The sequence below is a fragment of the Armigeres subalbatus genome, chromosome 3 (assembly GCF_024139115.2).
Source record: "Armigeres subalbatus isolate Guangzhou_Male chromosome 3, GZ_Asu_2, whole genome shotgun sequence".
In the NCBI taxonomy this organism is placed as follows: domain Eukaryota; kingdom Metazoa; phylum Arthropoda; class Insecta; order Diptera; family Culicidae; genus Armigeres; species Armigeres subalbatus.
The window spans coordinates 132,923,826-132,946,351 of NC_085141.1; the positions used below are offsets into that span (position 1 = coordinate 132,923,826).

The 22,526-nt window shown below is 39.3% G+C and overlaps 2 protein-coding genes across 3 annotated transcripts in view; one reads left to right on the forward strand and one right to left on the reverse strand.

The window, feature by feature from the left end:
• Window positions 1-22,526, reverse strand: part of LOC134225264 (uncharacterized) — a 303,832-nt gene that overhangs the window by 155,808 nt on the left and 125,498 nt on the right. The window lies entirely within an intron of this gene.
• The window catches only part of LOC134225263 (T-box transcription factor TBX1), a 104,119-nt gene continuing 90,009 nt past the window's right edge, over window positions 8,417-22,526 (forward strand). The window contains exons 1-2 of one of the 2 annotated variants that reach the window (XM_062705191.1): window positions 8,417-9,391; window positions 15,603-15,650. In XM_062705191.1, coding sequence (XP_062561175.1) covers window positions 9,160-9,391; window positions 15,603-15,650 — 280 coding nt within the window. In that variant the 5' untranslated portion in view covers window positions 8,417-9,159. The remainder of the gene's footprint in view (window positions 9,392-15,602; window positions 15,651-22,526) is intronic. The other variant, XM_062705192.1, reaches the window with a different exon arrangement.

Below are 22,526 nucleotides of genomic sequence, written 5' to 3' on the forward strand. Positions count from 1 at the left end.
TACCATCTACCAGAGCTGCGGCAGCACACGAGCTGGGAACAGCTTTCATAGTGATGGGCGACATGCAAAGGCGCGTGATCGGGTGGTGGCCGATCAACGAGAGAATGTGCAGGTTGAGGATCAAAGGCCGGTTCTTCAACTTCAGCATAATCAACGTCCATAGCCCACACTCCGGAAGCACTGATGATGATAAGGACGCATTCTACGCGCAGCTGGAACGTGAGTACGACAGCTGCCCAAGCCACGACGTCAAAATCATCATAGGAGATTTAAACGCTCAGGTTGGCCAAGAGGAGGAGTTTAGACCGACTATTGGAAAGTTCAGCGCTCACCGGCTGACGAACGAAAACGGCCTACGACTAATTGATTTCGCCGCCTCCAAGAATATGGCCATTCGCAGCACCTACTTCCAACACAGCCTCCCGTATCGGTACACCTGGAGATCACCACTGCAGACAGAATCACAAATCGACCACTATCTGGTGATGGTTAAACTGCGCCCAAAACTATCCGTCATCAACAATGTTCGGTACCGACGACCGCCGCGGTACGACCTAGAGCGACTGAAGCAACCTGATGTCGCCACTGCATACGCGCAGCATCTCGAGGCAGCGTTGCCGGAAGAGGGTGAGCTCGATGGGGCCCCTCTTGAGGACTGCTGGAATACAGTCAAAGCAGCCATTAACGACGCAGCGGAGAACAACGTCGGGTATATGGTATCGTTTGTTGTTCGTTTGTGAGTGTTCAATTGTGAATGTAAATTTGTGTAAAATGTTTGTAGTTTTTTGTAATAAATGTTTATTTTTTAGACGTCTGATGATGGCTGAAGAATAGTAGGCCGAAACGCGTAACGTGAAAAATGCCTTTTTGATTTCATCGTCACCGAAAAAAGCCAATCAATTTCAATTAATGAAATCCACGGTGATTAGCTCAAACCAGATCGTATCAGTTGGCAAAGAAAATGTTGTTAATAAACGAAATCTCTAGTAAATATGGAGAGAACAGCCGGAATCTCATTCGGCGCCTTCAGGAAGTGTCCATAAAGTTAGCAAAGGAAATTTCTTCTAAACTGTAGAAGGTGTAAAATAATACCGCCATGTTTGAACATCAAAAATGACATCAAATTGGACAATGAAACATCGAAGCGTGAGCTAGAAAAAGTAGTGTTCAAACACCGAATCCGACTTCTTAGTGTTATGATCTCGGATACCAAGCGTTCCATGGCAAATTTGAAAACTGTGAAACTCAACATGAACCGAAAAGTGGATGAAATGTTCGACCGAAGGGATTCAACACGAATCCACAAAATGGTGAATGAGAGGACAAGAACCGTCTACAATAAAGTGAGAGCCGTAGAGGAGCGAAAAATGTCCAGAATGAAAACAAGAAGAGTTATGTCAATCAACACAGAAGCAGAGTGGATAGAGAACACTACAACTATGACAATTCCGGACTACGTCGAAAGAACTTTGATGCTGGGTCCAAATTTCAACACGGAGAATCGGAAAAACTTTCCGTACATCGAATTAGTAGCAAGCATCGAGAAATGTATCCAAAAGAAGGAAAACGCAGACGAGATCAGGTCGGACGTTTCCAATGCGATAATTAACCATACCAATTATCATCGACAACCACACCACCCATCGGACGAATGGATCGAGAAGGACGTCTTGAAGTGCAAAAAGTTTTTGAAGGAAAACCCGAATTTGGTGATAACCAAAGCTGATAAAGGAAGCAAGACGGTGATCATGGAGGCGGAGGAATACCATCAAAAGATGCACAACCTGCTGCAGGATGACAGTACCTACAAAAAGCTATCGGTGAACCCAACAAACAGGATTCTCAAGAAAATGAACGCCATCATCGAAAACTGGTTCATAAACGAACAGATTGACTTCCGTACTAGAACCAGGTTGAAGGAATCAAGCTGCAACCCACCCCGTATATATGGTCTTCCAAAAATACATAAAGAGAACAGACCATTACGGCCGGTCGTTTCGACGATTGGATCAGCAACCTACAACATAGCAAGATACCTGGCGGACATCATAGGAAAAATTGTTGGAAAAACAGATTTCCATGTACGCAACAGCTTCGAGTTTGCGAACGAAATCACAGGAGTACAGACGAACGAGGGAGAAATTATGTTTTCGTTAGACGTAGTTTCACTGTACACAAACGTGCCAGTAGATTTCGCTCTAAGATGCTTAGAAGAAAGATGGACGGAGATGGAAACCCACACAAGTATAGACAAAGAAAGTTTCATCAACGCAGTTAAACTTGTTCTGGAGTCAACCTTTTTCGTGTACCAAGGTGAAGTATACGGACAGAGCTATGGAGTACCAATGGGATCACCACTATCACCTGTAATCGCTAACATGGTCATGGAGAAGCTGGAACAGGATTGCATGAAGACACTGGAGGAAAAACATATACATCTACAACTGTATAAACGGTATGTGGACGACTGCTTATGTGTGGCTCAACACGAACATGTCCAAGAGATCATGGACACGTTCAACAACTTCCATGATCGCATACAATTCACCGTGGAAATGGAGATAAAAAGAAAAAATTAAATTTCTGGACATGATGCTGGAACGAGGAAATAGAAAAATCACATCATTATGGTTGCCAAAACAGTCGAATGGAAGATATTTGGACTATATCTATCGAAAAGCCCCCACCAACATAAATAAAACACAGCAATCGCATTAATTGATCGCGCTATCAAGCTGTCCTATGGAGACAACCGGGAAGAAGCTCTAAACCAAGCAGCACACATCTTGCTGAAAAACAACTACCCGATGTGGTTCGTCCAAAGGGTGAAAAGGGAACGCGTTCACAAACACTACAACACACTGGAGGCGGAAAATGGTTGCAACCAAACTAAAAAGTATGTGTCAGCTCCGTATGTGCCGTGTCTAAGTGAAAAACTTAGAAAAACGCTGTACAAAAATGATGTGATTCTAGCCTCCCGCCCACAGAACAAGATAAAACATCAAATTTTCAGCAAGATGAAAGACCCGTTGCCACCAGGCAAACAGAAGAACGTGGTGTATTCCATACCGTGCGGAACGAATGATGGTAAGGTGTACATCGGACAGACGAAACGGATGCTGGAAGTGAGGATCATGGAACACAAGAACGACAGCAAAAAGCGAAACCCGCGATCTGGCCTGGCTGTACACACAATGGAGGAAGGACACGTGTTCAATTTCGAAAAAACCACCGTACTGGAGAGAATCGCAGACCCGGAGACCAGGATGATTGCGGAGGTATTCCACATTAAAAAACAAGGCGAAAGGCAATCGGTAAACCTGCAACGTGAATGTGGGAATATCAACAGCACGTACAATGTGCTATTGGCTAGGCTACGTGAAGGCGAACACAAACGAACAACAAACGATACCAATAATGTGGAGAACGAAACAGGCGCAGATGGGCGTTGAGAAATCTGTGATAGAGTAAAGGGTGGTGGGAAATTAAATTAGTTTAGTTTGACCGAGGAAGGGAAATGGTCGCATTAGCGAATTGTGAGTGTTCAATTGTGAATGTAAATTTGTGTAAAATGTTTGTAGTTTTTTGTAATAAATGTTTATTTTTTAGACGTCTGATGATGCCTGAAGAATAGTAGGCCGAAACGCGTAACGTGAAAAATGCCTTTTTGATTTCATCGTCACCGAAAAAAGCCAATCAATTTCAATTAATAAAATCCACGGTGATTAGCTCAAACCAGATTTTGAATTTTTGTTGAAAGATTATTGTTCACTACAAAACAGGAACGATTCCTATCAGTTCAAGGACTTCAAAAATTTGGTTTAGGGTCATTTGGCCGAATGCCGTTTGGCCGAATGCCGTTTGGCCGAATGTCGTTTGGCCGAATGCCATTTGGCCGAAAGGGTCATTTGGCCGAACGCCATTTGGCCGAATGCCGTTTGGCCGAATAGTTGAAATACGTGTACTTATGAAGGGAGAAGGTAGAAGGAAGAAAGAAGAAGAAAGAAAGAAGAAGAAGAAAGAAAGAAGAAAAAAGAAATAAGAAGAAAGAAAGAAGAAGAAAGATGGAAGAGGGAAGAGGGAAGAGGGAAGAAGGAAGAAGGAATAAGGAATGAGGAGTAAGAAGAAGAGAGAAGAAAGAAGGAAGAAGGAAGAAGGAAGAAGGAAGAAGGAAGAAGGAAGAAGGAAGAAGGAAGAAGGAAGAAGGAAGAAGGAAGAAGGAAGAAGGAAGAAGGATGAAGGGAGAAGGAAGAAGGAAAAAGGAAGAAGGAAGAAAGAAGAAAGAAGAAGGAAGAAGGAAGAATAAAAAAGAAGGAAGAAGGAAGAAGGAAAAGAGAAGAAGGAAGAAAGAAGAAGGAAAAGGAAGAAAGAAGAAGGAAGAAGGAAGAAGGAAGAAGGAAGAAGGAAGAAGAAAAAAGGAAGAAAGAAGAAGGAGGAAGGAAGAAGGAAGAAGGAAGAACGAAGACGGAAGAAGGAAGAAGGAAAAGGGAAGAAAGAAGAAGGAAGAAAGAAAAAGAAAGAAGGAAAAAGGAAGAAGGAAGAAGGAAAAGGAAGAAAGAAGAAGGAAGAAGGAAGAAGGAAGAAGAAAAAAGGAAGAAGGAAGAAGGAGGAAAGAAGAAGGAAGAAGGAAGAAGGAAGAACGAAGACGGAAGAAGGAAGAAGGAAAAGGGAAGAAAGAAGAAGGAAGAAAGAAGAAGGAAGAAAGAAGAAGGAAGAAAGAAGAAGGAAGAAAGAAAAAGGAAGAAGGAAGAAGGAAAAAGGAAGAAGGAAGAAGGAAGAAGGAAGGAGGAAGAAGAAAGAATGAAGAAGGAAGAAAGAAGAAGGAAGAAGGTGAAAAAAGAAAGAAGAGGAAGAAGGAAGAAAAAAAGAAGAAGAAGGAAGAAGGAAGAAAGAAGAAGGAAGAAGGAAGATGGAAAAAGGAAGAAGGAAGAATGAAGAAGAAAGAAGAAAGAATGGAGAATAAAGAAGGAACAAGGAAGAAGGAAAAAGGAAAAAGGAAGACGGAAAAAGGAAGAAGGAAGAAGGAAGAAGGAAAAAGGAAGAAGGAAGAAGGAAAAAGGAAGAAGGAGAAAGAAGGAATTAGGAAGAAGGAAAAAGGAACAAGGAATTAGGAAGAAGGAAAAAGGAACAAGGAAGAAGGAAGAAGGAAGAAGGAAAAAAGAAGAAGGAAGACGGAAGAAGGAAGAAGAAGGAAGAAGGAAGAAGAAAGAAGTAAGAATAAAGAAGAATGAAGGAATAAGAAAGAAGGAAGAAGGAAGAAAGAAGAAAGAAGAAAAAAGAAGGAAGAAGAAAGAAGAATGAAAGAATAAGGAAGAAAGAAGGAAGAAAGTAAAAAGAAGTTAGGGGATGGAAAAAAGAAGAAAGAAAAAGGATGGAAAAAGGAAGAAGGAGGAAGGAAGAAAGAAGAAGAATGAAAAAGGAAGTAAAGAAGGACCACTCGTAAAATGAGGTCATTTTTTCAACTATTCGGCCAAACGGCATTCGGCCAAACGACCCGTTCGGCCAAACGGCATTCGGCCAAATGGCGTTCGGCCAAACGGCATTCGGCCAAACGGCGTTCGGCCAAATGACCTGACACCAAAAATTTATGCCCGTGAATGCTAGAATGAAGAGATTTTGAATAGCTTAATTGAGTCTAACAATTTCATTTAGATTTTCGAAGCCAGATGAACTTGCCAGCAGTTTTAAATAGATATCGAATAAATAAACTCTGAGTTCTGCACTATATACCATGTTTCTATATTTTCGATCAATTGAATCTTACTGTAACCTTTTATTCATCAACTAATCGGAGCATGAAAACAAATTTACTTTGTTAAATATTTTAGGTGGCGTAAAGTATGTTGATATTCAGTTTATTTTCTCGAGTTAAGAATATAGCAATTTGAATACTGACAAATCCTAACTTGTATTGAAAGTTTCCTCATTTCAGATCAGTGTATGACAACATTATTTTGACCACAAGCTAAACAATAAGTACGTTAGAATCTGCGGAAAAAATGAACGAAGTTCCTATTTGCATAGCCCGGACAATACCATCGAAGTTTTTTGCTGTTGAGCTACATAACATACATCTATGATGTGAAGAATTTAATTAATCATGATGGTGCATAAACATCGTAATGATGTGAACTTGATAGTTGGCAAGGCAAAACGCCTTCTGTGGTTTCCCTCACATTTACCGTCATTAGGATGGCCGTATCAAAACTAGATCTAAAATTATGTAGGTTAGGCAAAAAAAGTTTCAAATAGTGTATGGAAAGGTCGGAAAAACCGAAAATTTTCACATTTTGAAGAAATTTGGCAAAACGCCCTAGTGGCACTAACCTACAATGTACTTGCGTCTCAACGCACTATCCATACCAGAATGCTGATTCTCCGACGCGTGGTGCTTTGTACCCTAGGAGCTGCCAGCTAAAAGGCGTTTTGCCTCACGAGTTTTCCGGCAACAGAATATCACCACTTTTTTGAAATGTGAATATTATCAATATGATTAAGATTTTTGACAATTTTTGAATGGCATCAACTAGCTATCTTGTTTAACTGTTGCATAATGCAAAAATACCCACGAATAGCGTTACAAATAAGACAATAAAGCAGTGTTTGCAACGGTTTCATTTGTTAACGATATAGTTTCTCAACGTGTTGACTCAACTGAAATTTTGTCGAAATTAAATTTTACATACCTTCTCGGCTACTTCGACATATGACATTATTTTTCACTAACCACCGCCGAACAAATTATGCCAAATTTGGACCTCTTAACCGAATGGCTGTTTATAATCAACACTGCGAAGCTATTGACTTAACAATGTCTCGGCATAACATTAAACAATATTTTCAAAAAACAAACATAAGAAAACTGGGCATGATGAAAAGCGTTTCGTGTCATCTAATCCTTATCAACGGGACACATGTAGTGTACATTCTGAAATCCTTCGCGGGCCGCAGCAAAAGGCTTTGGAGCTTCATACCAGCGATGTCTGAGTGCCATTAATTATGACAGAGTTTTGTCACTCTTAATGACTAAAAACAGGGACCTACGGAAATTCCGGCACTTTCGTAGAAATGGTAGAAAAGGTTAATTTTGATACATAAGGATTTGTGAGGGCCCGAGACCATGCCATAAAAAATCAATATGAAGGACAAATAATAAGCACAAAATGGCATATTTCCTAAATCTCAAATCGAATGGTGAAATCAAAGTTTGAATCATATTTTTCAATACAAGAACAAAATTAACAATGCACAACACATGACTGCATTTAATAACCAAAATTATTCTCAAGACTGCGAGAAAGGAATTGAAAAAAAAGTCCTCCAACAATCTAGGTGTGAATCGACGTCCCACTAGCGGTCTCGCTCTTGCTCATGTGTGGTGCTCACGGCTGTCAAAGAAGCTGCGAGAAAACGTTCGCGCAAGATTTCCCACTTTCACTCTTTTTCACACATTTGTTTTTCCCCGAGATCACGTTGCCTCCCTGCTATCTTTTTTCCGTTTCTTCATTGAGAGTGATGCGCCGCTGTTCCTTGCTATTTGAAATTTGATCAAGAAGCGTCATAGTGGGATTATTCTGGTCGGAGTGGTCAAACAATGTTTCGCTTGTTATGTGAAATCGTTACGTTGAAATACATTATTTTTTGTTTGGGAGAATTGCAAAATGCCTGATGGTAATACGGAGGAATAATTAGTAAATTGATTGACAAAGAGAACTTTTTTGAATTTATTTTGTTAGAAAACATTTCGAAAAGAAAATTATTTAGAGCTTTTTAGTGGAATGTCTTCACATGTCAAATAAATGTTGTGGTCGAAATACGTATCTGGAAATCTGACTCGTCTTATGGCAAAGGTGCATCCATAAATTACGTAACGCTTAGAGCCGGGGGTGGTCCAAAGTGTGGCAATCCATACAAACTATTTGGATGCTTTGTACGAAAAGTGTAACATAGGAAGGAGGGAGGGGGTTGATAATAGTCAATTTTTGAGTTACGTAATCACTTCCCCAAACTGAAATAATTAACCCGTCTATGACCATATTTTTTACAATTTTCAGTATCTTATTATTTAATTAACTAGGATGCTAACAGGATTACTGGATATTAATACTGAATAGCACGCTTCAAATTTGTTTTGCCCCTGCATCCAGAATTTTTGCCCATGTTGCGAACAATTCGTCCGCTCAATCTAGATCTCGTCTGCTTTTCTCTCTATTCGCGTGATACTTTCTCACTCCCTGCTGATCAGCTCGTTTTATGATCCTGCGCGATCACGGTATCTAGTGCCTCTGGGGCGGATTCTCTGCTGCCTGTCAGTGCTGCCGGGAGGAAAACACTTGAGGGAAAATCATTTTCCCAAAAAACGTCCAGACTGCGCCTTCTCCTTTCTCTGTCTTTCACTTCGATCTCGTTTGCCCGAGCGGATCATCATTGAGTAACGCTTCACAAGTGCGGCATTTTCGTTCGACCCGGTAGCGAGTTCGAGTTATTCTTGATAATTTTATTGTACGATCAACGGTTCGCGCCCGCGGTGCTTCTTAATGAACGACGCCCATTCTAGTTATTCGGTAGTGAAAACTGTGGGTCGGAAGGGGAAAATCTTCGCTACCGGTTGAAAGTTTAATTATTATTGTTCGACCGGCGATAGTGTGTTTACTTGCTGATATATCGGTGCTTAGGCGGTTCCTGAAGATCATCAAGCGATCGCAGGCCCCGGGATCCTCGTTTTTTATACTTTATGTGTTCTGGTCGTGCGCCATGGACACGACCACCGATCTCGGGCTTGAGGTGTGAAAATTCCCTGTGAAAGTGCGAGACAATTAGGTGTTGATCACTGGTAGCCGTGAAAAAAGTGCTTCTCACTAGCAGGGCCCTGTAGCTGTCCAATGATTCGTCGCAACCGGGCCAACCCAAATGGTTTGTTTGGGTGCTTTCGAGCCGTGTATCATAGCAAATAGTGTTGGAGGTTTTCATCGGTGCATGAAAATAATCGTTTTGATAACAAAAATATAGCACACCAAGTGTCAACGGAAATTGTGCTGAAAAGTGTTAGGTGGTGCGAATATGAGTGACATGATTGTCGATTGATTTATATCCTTCCATCGTGTTTGTCAGTCTCCGGAAGTGTTCGACTATTGAAGCGCCACTTGCTAGTTACTAAAAATGCATCACTTGGATTTTGGCAGTGTACGACATTCCGATGGGGGCGGTGGAACCAGCAGCGTCCATGGCGGTCCCAATATGGGTATCGTATCGTCGTATGACACGCTGCACGGTGTGGTCACCAGTTCCGCCGCAGAGATGGTTGTTGACTTCCATCATCACTACGTGCCGTCGGAGTACTGGAACGTGATGCCGTACAAAAATGGATCCACGCCGATGAAGGAAATGGAAGGTGAATTGACTGATATATTTACGATGATAACAGAGTTTGTCCTTTTGATGAGAAGTGCACATGAACCTACCAGTGAAGGTTATGAATATTAATTATATTTGCGTTTTTAGTCATGAGTATATTTTAAACGGTTTGAATTTGTGTCGACTTGAAGGCTGATGCTCGAAAGAAGAATAATACACAAGGTTACATAACTAATTCGAAGTATTCAATTTGATTACGTTGCTATATTCGTATTTAGCAAGAAACTCAGATTTGATCTAAACTGTTATTGTAAATATGCGGTCCCAATAAAAGGACATTTTCTTACGCATGACAAAATTCTAAATATGATGGCTCTACCAATGTACTACGCATGATTGTGAAATATTCAAGACGTCCATTGAGAGTTTTAAAATACTGATTTTTTCAGCAGTGAGCACACATGTTGACAAAAAGAAGCGACGAAATTGGTGCCGTATTTATTTGTTTCGCGATGAGATTATTATATGTTCAGTAAGATGGAGATCGGAACAGTTTCCCTACGTTATCAGTCTAACAAAATAGTAATGTTCCTCATCCTAACTAGGGATCATCTAATGAGATACGGATATTATAAAAAATATATTGGAATATCTGCGGGAAGCTTTTAAGATTTTTTTCGTGAAACTCTCTAAAACTTTCACGTGAAATTCTTCGGAGTTTCCAAAAAAAGTACTACCTTGAGAAATTGTTCGAGTTTTCGCAGAAAATTGTTCAAAATGTGGATTTCAACAGGGAAAATTTTCAGCATTTCAAAGGAACTTGATAGTTACAAAGGAAATTATTTAGAAGTTCCATTGGAAATTATTTGAATTTAAACAGGATTTGCTCAAATTCTACGCGAAATTATTTGGCATATCCACGGGAATTTTTTGGGAATTCTGAGGAAATTTCTTTGGATTTCTACGTGCAATTATTTGTATTGTCCATTATAAATTCTTTTGAAATTTCAGGAAAAAAAAACATTCAAACATGGGTAGGGACGCTTAGCTGATAGTCATTCGACGGAAAGCCATATAGGCTAATAACACGTTGTCTATTGGCTGAATGTTTATTCGACCAAATATGTCGTCCGCTTCGGTCAGATGGCTTTTTCTGCATAAGGGGACACACTTATTTCGTAAAGGATTTTTCTGGGGTTTTGTGTCATCGAGCAGGGGCGTAGGAGGTGTTTTTTTTCTGTTTGGGTGTGCCATTGTGACCAGTTTTTAGATCTTTTGTAGCATGTGGGTGGCGTTAGTGATACATGCACTGTTAACCCAGAATACTCACATAAATTGAGGAATTATGTGGATGTTTTTTAATAAGAAAAACACTACAGAGCCGAAAATCAAAGAAATAATATTTACAATAAACTTTATTCAGAAGATGTTTCTGAAGGATTTCTTTGTGAAGTCGTCTTTGGTGGTGACCGGTCTATGGGTCCCGATCTGCCCTAAATCACACTTTTTCCTGGTGTCAAAAGTATCAACTAGGCATAAATCCTACAAAAACTTCCATTATCCCTTTCACCAAACGGAGAAAGGTACAACTGAAACCCCTTTTCTTGAATCAAACACAATTAGTTTATTCAAGTGAAGTAAAATATCTAGGTGTCATTAGCATTAGCATTAGCATTGTTACGGTGTAATTCGTAGATTGGACACTAGTGATACTCATGTTTTACTTTTGAGATCCTTATCTAGAATGCTATCAGAAATCAAGAGGGGAGTGATCCTTGATTCCAGTCTTAAACAAAAATAACAAAAGCATGAGGATTACTACTCCTGGCCACGCCCATCTTCACCGTAACTAGGGAGAGGAAGGAAGTGTTGATGTAGTACTTACTTAACGAGAGGCCACCGACTTAGCGACACCCTCATAAGTACCACGGAGTTGGATAATGAGGAAGGTATTCGTTGGGTCAGGATTTGCCTGTAGCTGGCAATGTAACCGTGGTAGATCTTACCGCGTAATACACCACGTAAAGGTGTCTACCCAGCATTACGGGTTGAAGTAAAATATCTAGGTGTCATACTCGACGCAAAGCTTAATTGGAACTCTCATCTCCAATCAGTTGTGCAGAAAGGTCTCAATACACTTTGGGTTTGTTCAAAAACCCTTGGTAAAAGATGGGGCCTAAAACCAAGTATGATCATGTGGATATATAAAACCATTGTCCGTCCCAGGACAACTTACGCTTCCCTTGTCTGGTGGCCTAAAACTAATGAGGCTGCTGCAAGGGCTAAGCTCAACAAAATCCAACGCACCGCTTGCATTGCCATCACTGGTGCAGTTCGTAGTACACCCACTTTGGCCCTAGACGCAATGCTTCACCTGCCCCGGTTAGATCAATTCATAAAGCTGGAAGCGGAAAAAAGTGCTCTAAGGTTAAAGAGAACAAAAACACTGCTGTCGGGAGACCTTACGGGTCACCTCAGCATATTAAATGAATTTGCCATAAATCCCGCAACAGGAATTTGTAGTGACTGGATGGAAACGGTAGTCAATTATGACTTACCTTACGATGTGTTCATTCCTTCCCGCCAGGAATTGGAAGGAGGTGGACCCAGCGTTCCAACAGGCTCTATAAATTTCTTCACAGATGGTTCGAAAATGAATAATCTGACAGGATCCGGAATCTATGGCCCTACAACAAAAATTTCTGTCCACTTAGGACAGTGGCCCTGATATTTCAGGCGGAAATATATGCAATATTAGAATGCGTGTTATTATGCCTGAGGAGAAAGTATAGATTTGCAAAAATATGTATTTTCTCTGACAGCCAAGCAACATAAGTCGCTTAATAACTACACTTGTAACTCAAAGCTAGTGTGGGAATGCATTATGGCTTTGAAAAACTTATCCATACGCAATCGAGTCTACCTATATTGGATCCCAGGACATACGGGTCTAGAAGGAAACGAGATTGCTGATGAGCTAGCCAGGAATGGATCTAATGAAAGGTTCATTGGCCCTGAGCCCTTCTGCGGGATCTCAGACTGCTCTGTAAAAATGGAACTGAACAAATATATGTCAGTCAAATCACATCAAACTGGAATGCACTTCCCATACGAGCCAATCCAAAAGGCTCGTAACGATTAACAAGAAAACCCAACAACTATTAGGTCTCAACAAAGGGATCTCAACATCTACACCGGTCTAATAACTGGACACTGTCCCTGCAGATACCATCTACAAAAGATCGGAGCAATCCAAACCTCAAATTGCCGCTTCTGTGACGAGGAGAGAGAAACATCAGAACACATCCTCTGCTATTGCAGTGCACTCACCCAACGTAGGTTCAAAGTTCTCAGCAAGCCCTTTTAGGGCCTGCTGACATATGGATCTTATCTCCCAAGGACGTGGTTGGCTTCATAAAGCTAGTCTCGCCAGAATGGGGAGTCACATACTGTAACTCAGGATCTCTATTCATCAATAATAAATGGTCTTGAGTTCAGTCGATACCAAGGTATCTCAGTGACAAACATGTTACTGAGATAACTTGCGTATTTTACAGCAAAAGGGTATATCACAATAGTCCTAAAATCTGGACGCAGTGATCTTCACCCGACAAACGAGGAAAAAAAAAATGGGTCCCGATTTGACCGTAAATGAGTGCTCCCGTCGTTGAATCGTTGATTGCAGTTGTCTTTTTTTCCTGTCCCGCTCTAATTTTTTTTAACGTGGTCTATGTAGCCCAGTACTGCTTTCATCACGAACCACATGTGATCAGTCTTATTTTTAAAAGTCATTGTCTCCGCCAGCTTTTCCCGTTCTACCATAGAATAGGGAATGGAAACACCACAGAGAAACAGACGTCTCACTTACAACAAAAAGCAATCCAAATCATCGTCACGGAAACATTAACGCCCAATGCTAAATACACTCTGATTGGACAATCGGCAACCAGATGGCGGTAGTGAGCAAACGTCAAACACAAGCAAAATTGATGGAAGCGCCATCGGTGGCCGATTGACCACCTACCAAAAATTGGATCTACCGTTGCAAAGGTGAACGAAGGAACATGTGTTGAGTGAGACGTCTGTTTCTCTGTGGAAACACTATTCACTATCAAAAGCGAGAAATGCGAAGTCTTACAATGATGTTCAATTTACGGTGAACACCTGCACAGGCCCATTGTTACTATATCGTTATTATATTTTAATATTCAAATGGAATAAATTTTTTTACTCTTTCCGAGCGGGATTCTAACTAAGGATTCTAAGTACTCCTGTCAGTGGTCGATGGAAAAACTTTGTGCACCTACCGAATTCTATTCTCAACAGTATGTTTATTGAACAAATAGTCCCCGCTATATGGTTTCATACTTGAAAACGTTCGACGTATGAACACTACAGGTTTTAAAAAGGCACTAATGTAGCTATTTTATTGCACTTCACGAAAAACAACAATGCCAAAATTTTTCTTGGCTCGCCTTACTTTAGAGGTTTTGAATCAACAATAATAAAATCAATCGAATGCAATCTGATTATGTGAAGATGGTCAATATTAGCCGTAGCCGTATTTTCAATAACGATCATGATTTATTAGATAAATAATGAAACTGTGATGCGAAATCAGTTTCTGTATTCGGTAGCTGCCCCCCCCGGGTCCGGACAGTGAGATTTTTCATGTGATCAAATAGCCATTCTTTACACTTGTTTTGTTAAACCTGCTTCAATTCTTGCTAAGGTATCAGAAAGCCACAGGAATAAGCAGAAACAAAAATTGAAGATGTCATTGAAAAAGGTGGGGATTTGGAGTAGGATGTAAGAAATTTAGCTGGAGAGTCAAACAAGCTCTACTAACACATTTTAATATCTACAACTTGAAGCAAATGAAAAATATTACTATTTTAAATGATGTCTTTACTCATGTAACAGAAGCTTGGTTATATTCGAATATGATGCAATAGTGTCCGCTACTTGGGGACACTTTTCTGAACCGTGAAATTTTTCACCAAAATTCAACATCAAATACATTGTCGATAAACCTGTTCAAATGATCAAACATAGTTAATATGAATGATAAATGATCTTATTTTGTGTTTATGGTATACAAGTTCCGAATAATAAGGGAGTGTTTCGTTTAATGGCTTATGTGTCCGGCACTGGGGGATCTCCCCTACTGCTTTCTTTAATGCTTGGTTACCTGGGTACATTCGGGGAATTGTCGTACAATAAACTAGGATATTTCTACCGTTGTTACACCCAATGTTTCAACCTACATTTAGGTGTCTACAGTTTGAAATGAAAAATAAGATAATAGAAAAGAAGAAGAAGAAAATAAGATAAGATTTGCCCTAATGCATATGAATGTGCCAATCATCGCAATCACGTTAACTTTGTAATTATGGGCAGATTACGGAAAATATGTTGACCTATAACACATAATAGAGAGCCAAATTTCTTCAGAATCTCTCAATTCGGCTCCAACGGCGATACTTTTGAAAACAAGTGTTACTCACGTCGCTTGTGGACTCATTCAAGCCCCCTCACGCAATCCAACACCACTGATGCAAGCAACACATTCTTATTCTTCCATTAGATGAAGCTGGATTGCTTTGCGCGGCTCAGCCGCCATACCTGCCATCTTTGGTACTCTTAAAATATTGTGATGACATCACGTCTGCTCCAAAAAGGGATTGGTAATATCTAAAACTAATCTGGGGTATTAGGCCTCCATGTACCGACGCAATTTCAGATGTTTATGTGTTACCGTTTGCACAGGATCAGTTTTTTTTGGTGTTTTCGGCGCAAGTGAGTAAATTTCTGTCCAATGATGTAATTTCCAAAAACATGGTACCTACACTGGAAAGGAACTGGAACCCTACAAAATGCTGTAACAGTTTCCAGATAACCTTACTTTTATGTTTGTAGCTCGTGATTGTTCTCGAAAACAATTCCCGAATTTTGTGTGTGCTGGTTGGCCAATTTGTAAATTTAGTAAATGGCATCCAACACCAATTTTGATCTATCCCGTAATAAAAGCATTGAAGAAATGAAACTTTTATCAAACGTAAGCGTACGCTGGCGGAGGAAAAAGAAATAGCGAGAGATGTAAAAAGTATTCTCAAAATTTTAAAAAGATTGAAAAGTAATGAGTTTTTTTTTATTTTTATACGTACATTTCAAAATTATATACACTACCTTTCTTCCATTTAATAACATTTTCCACTAATACATTTGATATGTTTCACTTATTTTAGCAAACTTGGCCAACCAACCCCGGTCTCCCCTACCTCGTGGTCATACAGGTAACGATGTCGCATTGGAATTCTCAATGGATTCAAGGAAAAAACTCCGCTCTGTTCCTCTGGTGCCCAGTAGCACCTTGTGTAATATTCGGTCAGTTATCTATTGTTAATTGTTCAGAATTGTATGTGATGGTTCTATCTTCTTTCTACACTCAAACATCATGATATTTTAGTTTCTTTCGCTTAAATTCTGTAAAAAATCGCTGAACTGCCCAAGTTGTAGATGTAATGCCAACATAGAAGAAGAAGTAGAAGATGTCGCCTCGATGTTGCCTCCTATTCGGGCTGTTGAACCTCCGATTCTGGCTAGGAAATTCCTTCGTCTAGCTTGGCTCCGTAAGCGCACAAATTATTTGCAGCCCGAACGCCACCAAAAATCCTACCGCTCTGGGTCGAACAATCACTAGCTCAAATAATCGAGTACCACCGTCATCGGAGATGAGAATGGGTCACCGCTCTCACTGACAGTCTGGAGGTCGGATAACAAAATCGTTCAAAAGGTTCCTTATAAATTAATTTTCATGCCCTCAATTACCTTCAATACATTTTTCAAATCAAAATCTTCTACATAATGTACATATTCACATCTGAGTTTTCAGACAATGTAAATTAATGCCCAAGTTCGGACTTTAATACTCGGAACATAGGCAATTAACTTCGATTGAACGGGACTGGTATTATTCAGCTATCAATCATCTCCGTGTAACTTCTTATCTTCCCTAAGTCGATTTCAGCTAAATTTGAAACACATATTTTTTATATTAAGGAGACGACGATAGTGGGTTAGGGATGGAAAAGGAGATTGTGTGGAGGAGAAGTATTGTTTAGTTATCGATCAACTCAACTCTTCATCGAAATCATGGTTTGCTCGTAATAAGGTTCATTCATTGATCCCTTCTTCAAAATCAGTCAATGTTTTCAAATGAAATCTGCCTTCTTTAATCAAATAATGAAGTATCAATAAGAAAACACAATTATCCTGTTGACCAATTGGTTTATTCATTTTCCGATTAGCTTAGCTTAGCTTGATTGACTGTACCCATCGTAGTTGCTAGTCGTGATTGGCCGAGAAACAACAAATAATGCACAGCTCACCAATTGAATAGTTTTATCGGGACTAGAAAGCTATTCTCACTGTACATGCCTCGGAGCTTCTTTAATTCGAGACCAATGATGATGCCGGCCACGTCCGCACAGTCAATTAGGATAAGGGGAGGAAAATTAGTTCGACACTCATTGCTACAAGAGAACGATGAATCCTCTGAATCTCCATGAGCGCACTGGAAAGGAATAGTATGTTAGTTGGGAAGGCAATATATTGGAAATCGCCTTGGTAAGCGACTAATTATTTCTTTTGAACGCCATATTCATAATGATACAACAACGGAAAAGCAACGCGTGTCTTACTTATTTTCCCGAAGATTGATTCGATATCTTAACTACATCGTGACGACTAAAACACGCACTGTACAACGCTTGCTCGATGGCTACTCCGAAAAAACACGCACTGAACTGATTATTTTTATTACCGGCCGCGCAATGCAGAACACAATATTTCGGCAGATCGCGCGATCGTTCTCCTGTCCGAAACAAGAGAAAGCATGCACCGGCCTTGGGTCCAGATATGGACGAGAAAGTGAAAATCGACGCGTTCAACGGACCCTACTTCCACAACTCTATAGATAATTTACCATTTTCGCGACACTAAAACACGCCATGTACTCCCTTGCTCGATGACTACTGCAAACTCTAATCGGTTTTTTTATTTTCCGATTATGAAAAAACTGCGAATCAAACAGGCAATTCCGAGCAAGACCGGGTACATACAGCTAGTTATAAATATTTTGAAAATAATATGTTTTTTTTTCAGATTTGTAACAAGTGTAATATAAATAGTTCACTATTTTTAGTTTCCATTCTTTCATAAATGGACCCATGATTGATTATTTGTTTACAATTCAACTTTAAATAAGATTATTTTCAATTCTTTGTAATCAAATTGCCATACATAAATTGCAACAAAATTGCCATTTTAACATGCTCTAGTTTTGTCTGCTCCTGGTTTCGTCTACACCCAATTATATGACGGTTTTGATATGATTTCTTGACGATCCCAATTTGCCATGGGCGTAGCCAGGATTTAGAGCGGGGGGGGGGGGGGCAACTTTTTAAGATCTTCTGAATCGTAGCTTTTACAAAATCTACAAAAGTTTCGTATTGGAATTATTACATATTCTGAACTTCTATAAAATCTCATGTTGGATCCCATTCATATTACCGGGGTTAATTTTTTTTTTTAGTTTAAGCTTTTGTTTACTCTACACACCTAGTTTTTAATTCTGCAGCTCGGCAAAAATCCGCACAGCAGTGCGCCAGCAAAATAAAAAACTGGGCATAAAAGTATCATCGTATTAGCCTCATGATATACAAATGCAGAAATGGTAACTTGGCTTAGAAACCTCGCAGTTAATAACTGTGGAAGTGCTTAATGAACACCAAGCTGCGAGGCAGCAATGTCACAGTGGGGAGGTAATGTCAATGAAGAAGAGTTAATATCGTCTAAGAATTTATAATTTATAATGGAAAAGTACAACACTAGCGAAAAAAGCAAGTTTGTCGTGTACATACAAGTAGATGGCCGAATATATTTTCACGACAGTTTTGCAATATTTTACACTTATTTCGAAGATTAATGACTAAAATATGTGAAATACATGTTTTGCAGGTCATTATTACTTTAGAGGTCTCCAAACTCCCTGGAATATAGCCATTTGATCTCCATTATATACATCTCTTTTATCTACGAACGTAATGTACATGTTGCAGCAGTCTATTGATGTGTATTTTATTATGGCACATACCTATAGTATTCAAACTAGGAAATTGTGTACTGTTCTGAGTTGTACAGATGTTCTAAGTCGCCCAAGGTCTTCATGGAATACAGGCCTTTGCATCTCCAGCGTAACTGGTTGTCTTCGATAGATTTTTTTTCAATTGGTTTAGAATCTTAACTCATAAAGCAAGTAAAGGGAATACAATATAATGCTTCAAGAGGGCTACATGAACTCCGTGTAATAAAGGTTTCAAGGTTTACAATTATACTGCAACAACATTTATTTATTCATTATGTTCATGAACATCTTTAAAAAAAATCATAAGTATTTCTTCAAGATCGATTAAATTATCTGCTAGAGCTTTTTTTTATCACCACTCGGATCTGTTGTAATGCAGGAACTTTCAGTCACTAAACAATTTTGAACTTCTTCTTCTTATTGGCATTACATCCCCCACTGGGACAGAGCCGTCTCGCAGCTTAGTGTTCATTAAGCACTTCCACAGTTATTAACTGCGAGGTTTCTAAGCCAGGTTACCATTTTTGCATTCGTATATCATGAGGCTAACACGATGATACTTTTATGCCCAGGGAAGTCGAGATAATTTCCAATCCGAAAATTGCCTAGACCGGCACCGGGAATCGAACCCAGCCACCCTCAGCTTGGTCTTGCTTTGTAGCCGCGCGTCTTACCGCAGGAGGCCCTTTGAAAAAACTTTGAACATCTTCTGGATTTTCCAGATAAGATTAATTTTGAAGTGACCTAAGTTGAGTGAGATTATCAAATAATTCGACTTATTCATAGCACTAATGAATATGTCATGTAAATTCTGTGATGCTTTCCTGGCATGATGAGTCCGATTTTTTAAGGTGCTTGTGTTGGCATTCAGCTGCTTCTTCAGTCAACATTCCAAGTACTGCTGGTGAATGAACTATTATATCCCCGGTATGGGCAGTTTAATACAAAATTATCATTCATACAGCTGCCAATATAACCGGTAGATTGTTTTGCAATTACTGTCTAACTTTTAGAATTTATTATATAACTAGCTTTATGTACCCGGCCTTGCTCGGAGTTGCCAGTTTAATTCGCAGTTTTTTTCACAATCGGAAAATGAATAAACCAATTGGTCAACAGGATAATTGCGTTATCTTATCGATACTTCATCATTTGATCAAAAGAAGGCAGATTTCATTTGAAAATATTGACTGATTTTGGAAAAGGGAGCGAATCCATAATCGCCATATTCCGGGCAAACGTCTATTTCTAAAGAAGGACAAACATCCACCGATGCCTTATTCCGAGCAAACGTCTATTTTTAAAGAAGGGATCACATTCACCATCCAGAAGGAAACACATTAATCATTGCTTTTTACGTTGGGCAAACCATGATTTCGATAAATGGTTGAATTGATCGATAACTAAACAATACAATAATGGGTTCAGAAGTTAGGCTGGAGCACACACACAAACATACAAACATTGAGTTTTATATATCTCGGCAACTTATTCAAAACGACGTATGTGATTTTGTAAACAAAGATGCATACGTCGATTTGTCAAATATGATGACACTCCCACGCAAACCAATACAACGAACATGTAGCCGAAACCTCCCCCTACCTGTATGTGGCGATAGTTTGCGGGAGTGCTATCAGATTGCAGAAATCAACGTTTAAATTTTGTTTACAAAATCACATACGTCACATACGTTGAATAAGTATCCGAGATATATAGATAGCTAATAGCTATATGTATCCGGCTTTGCTAGGGACTGAAAAGTAAATTATAGAATTAAAATGTCCAATGCTGTAGCACGAAACCCACAGAGGTAGATCTACCGCTCATAGAATTGAACCTTTGTATCAATATATTTTTATATCTTTGTTTGGCCCTACCTTTTCAATAAACATCTTCCAAAATAGAGAATAAGTGTACCAAATCTGGTTGGAATTTATCCTGGGAGTTACACTGAATTGCTCATTTTTAAAGACAACCCCTTCCCCCATAACTTTCCCTTTCCTAAATGACTCTCCCACCTTCTTTGTTATCTTCTCCTTAGAATAGAAAATGTGTGCACCAAATTTGGCTGAAATTGGTCCTGGGAGTTGGGTGTTACACTGAATTGCTCTTTTTCTAAAGACAACCCTTCCCCTTACCCTCCCTTTTCCCAATGATCATCCCACCCCTTTGTTATTTTCTCCTTAGGATAGAGAATGTGTGTACCAAATTTGGATGAAAGCGGTCCAGGGTTCAAAAGAAACACTGAATTGCCTGTTTTCTGAACAATACCCTCCCCCAGACCCCTCCCTCTTCCCAAATTACACTTCCATATGATCGACTTCTCTTAGTGAATATGTGTACAAAATTTGGTTGATATGGGTACTGGGGGTTGGGAGTTACACTGAATAGCTCGTTTTATAAAGACAACCTCTCCCCCCATACCCTCCCTCTTTTTACAATGACCGCCCACCCCATTTGTTATTTTTTCTTTAGGCTAGAGAATGTGTGTATCAAATTTGGCTGAAATCGGTGCAGGGGTTCAGAATTTATTCTGAATTACCCGTTTTCTGAACAATACCCCTCCCTCCAGACCCCTCCCCCTTTCCCAAAATCTCTCATATGATTGTTTCCTTATAGTGAATATGTGTACAAAATTTGGTTGAAATCGGTCCTGGGAGTTGAAAGTTACACAGAATTGTTCGTTTTCTGAACAAAACCCCTCCCACCACCCCTCCCCCTTTTCTACATGACCATCCCACCCCTTTGTTAACTTCCTCTGCGGATAGAGAATGTCTGTACCAAATTTGGTTGAAATCGGCCAAGTGGTTCAGAAGTAGTTAGCGAACATACATACATAGATTGGTTTTTATATATATAGATATATAATATATATATATAATATATATATATATATATATAAATATATAATATATATATATATATAAAAACCAATCTATGTATGTATGTCTTTCTCGCCGTGCGCAAAGAAAGCGAGCATGCGAAGTCTTACAAAAATGTTTAATTTACGGTGAACCCCTGCACAGGCCCATTGTTACTATATCGGCATATATTTTCATATTCAAATGGAATACATTTTTTTACTTTTTCCGAGCGGGATTCTAACTAAGGATTCTAAGTACTCCTGTCAGTGGTCGATGGAAAAAACTTTGTGCACCTACCGAATTCTATTCTCAACTGTAAGTTTATTGAACAAATAGTCCCCGCTATATGGTTTCATACTTGAAAACGTTCGACGTATGAACACTACAGGTTTTAAAAAGGCACTAATGTAGCTATTTTATTGCACTTCACGAAAAACAACAATGCCAAAATTTTTCTTGGCTCGCCTTACTTTAGAGGTTTTGAATCAACAATAATAAAATCAATCGAATGCAATCTGATTATGTGAAGATGGTCAATATTAGCCGTAGCCGTATTTTCAATAACGATCATGATTTATTAGATAAATAATGAAACTGTGATGCGAAATCAGTTTCTGTATTCGGTAGCTGTCCCCCCGGGTCCGGACAGTGAGATTTTTCATGTGATCAAATAGCCATTCTTTACACTTGTTTTGTTAAACCTGCTTCAATTCTTGCTAAGGTATCAAAAAGGAATAAGTAGAAACAAAAATTGAAGATGTCATTGAAAAATGTGGGAATTTGGAGAAGGATGTAAGAAATTTAGCTGGAGAGTCAAATAAGCTCTACTAACACATTTTAATATCTACAACTTGAAGCAAATGAAAAATATTACTATTTTAAATGATGTCTTTACTCATGTAACAGAAGCTTGGTTATATTCGAATATGATGCAATAGTGTCCGCTACTTGGGGACACTTTTCTGAACCGTGAAATTTTTCACCAAAATTCAACATCAAATACATTGTCGATAAACCTGTTCAAATGATCAAACATAGTTAATATGAATGATAAATGATCTTATTTTGTGTTTATGGTATACAAGTTCCGAATAATAAGGGAGTGTTTCGTTTAATGGCTTATGTGTCCGGCACTGGGGGATCTCCCCTACTGCTTT